Source organism: Pteropus vampyrus, unplaced genomic scaffold, assembly GCF_000151845.1.
Source record: "Pteropus vampyrus isolate Shadow unplaced genomic scaffold, Pvam_2.0 Scaffold430, whole genome shotgun sequence".
In the NCBI taxonomy this organism is placed as follows: domain Eukaryota; kingdom Metazoa; phylum Chordata; class Mammalia; order Chiroptera; family Pteropodidae; genus Pteropus; species Pteropus vampyrus.
Window position 1 is genome coordinate 118,622 of NW_011889211.1, and position 1,626 is coordinate 120,247.

A 1,626-nucleotide genomic window follows, 5' to 3' on the forward strand; every position below is an offset into this window, starting at 1 on the left:
TCTAGGAGGTGCTGAGCAGGGCAGGAAGGGTCCCCGCTCTGATGGTGGCCCGGGCTGGCGTCCCTCATGTCAGTCCCATCCCCGGTGGGCAGCTTCCTACGGCACCTTGGCACACACACGTGTGGCCATTGTCTGTTGCTGGAACTGTGTCTTGATCTCCAAGGGGTCTTGGAGCAGCCCACATATATGGGGGGCCTCCAGGAGCTGGGGTCAGGTTCGCCCCCATGGAAGCTAGCCTGACCATTCTTGGGGGCTGTCAGCTGCCGGCTTTGCCGAGGACCAAGGTCAGAGGCTGGAACACAGGATGGGGTGGGGTGTCTGGGCACGACAGCCAGAAAGGGCTTTTCTGCCTGTGCCAGTGTCAGGAAGGCATTCAAGCAAGACTCCCAGACCGTGCCATCTGTCCACTGCAGCTGTTAGGGATGGGGAGGTCGGCGTCTCATGGGCGGCCGGACGCTACCCCCTGCCCGGCCCAGGTCACCTTGGAGACTTGGAAGCTAGGCATTCGGGTGGGGGTCTCTCTCCCAAGGACATGGAGCAGGTGGCACTGCAGTTCAGCAGGGAGCTGGACTTCCTTATCGTGGACGGTGGCAGCTCAAGGCTCACACCCAGCCCCTGGCTGGAGGAGCACGGCCGAGCCCGAGGCTGGGGATGAGGGACTGGTTAGAAAGTGGATGCTTCCCAGGGGGGTGCCCAGAGCCACACTGTCCAACGTGGCTTCCCGTGATGATGGACATGGTCTCTGTGTGTGTGCGCTGTCCCCTGTGGACGGAGGTGTCGGCCATGTGTGGCTGGTGAGTGCTGAGAACGTGGGTGGGAGACCAGGGGTCTTAATTTTACGTGATTCAAATTTAACAGCCACACGTGGCTGGTGGTGTCTGTACCCAACCAGGCCTTTCTAGAAAGCCAGGTGGGGCGGCCGTTCCCCAGGGAGGAGGTGGCCAGGCCTGTGGGTCTTCTTCATGGGCCCAGGTCTGTGCGTGTGCCTGTGCGCGTGCGTGCTGTCCGTGTGCGTGTGCGTGTGCGTGCAGTCTGTGTCCACGTGTGCCTGCTGTCCGTGTGCGTGTGCGTGTGCACACGCCTGCAGATCGGGCAGGGAGCCTGGGGGCTGCGTGTCTGGATCCTGGCGACACCCTTCAGCGTGTCCGCACCCCGCTGTGCCCCCAGGAACAGAAGTTCTGCCAGCGCTATGACCAGCTTATGGAGGCCTGGGAGAAGAAGGTGGAGCGCATCGAGAACAACCCGCGGCGCCGGGCCAAGGAGAGCAAGGTGCGCGAGTACTACGAGAAGCAGTTCCCCGAGATCCGCAAGCAGCGGGAGCTGCAGGAGCGTATGCAGAGGTGAGCCGAGGCCCGGGGGCCACACTGAGCCCTCGGACGTGCCACTCAGAGCCCGCCTGGCCTTCACACTTAGTGAGACTTAAATACGTCTCGGCGTGCAGGCTCCCTTTCCGGCGCGCCCTGGGCTGTGCGTGCTGGCTTCGTTCACCTGGCCGGCTGGCTGGCTGGCCCGGCCCCTGGAAGCCGCCGAGTTTGAGATCCCTAGTGTGGATGGGCGGGGAGAGGACCACCCGGCCTGCAGGCCAGGATCAGGACGCTGGTCTCACATGGCGGCAGTGAGGATTGA

General features: G+C 63.5%; 1 protein-coding gene across 1 annotated transcript in view; it reads left to right on the forward strand.

Moving 5' to 3' along the window:
* NCOR2 (nuclear receptor corepressor 2) overlaps positions 1 to 1,626 on the forward strand; it is a 189,120-nt gene that overhangs the window by 92,995 nt on the left and 94,499 nt on the right. The window contains exon 10 of the mRNA XM_023523892.1: positions 1,168 to 1,340. Within this exon, the coding sequence (XP_023379660.1) occupies positions 1,168 to 1,340 (173 nt within the window). The remainder of the gene's footprint in view (positions 1 to 1,167; positions 1,341 to 1,626) is intronic.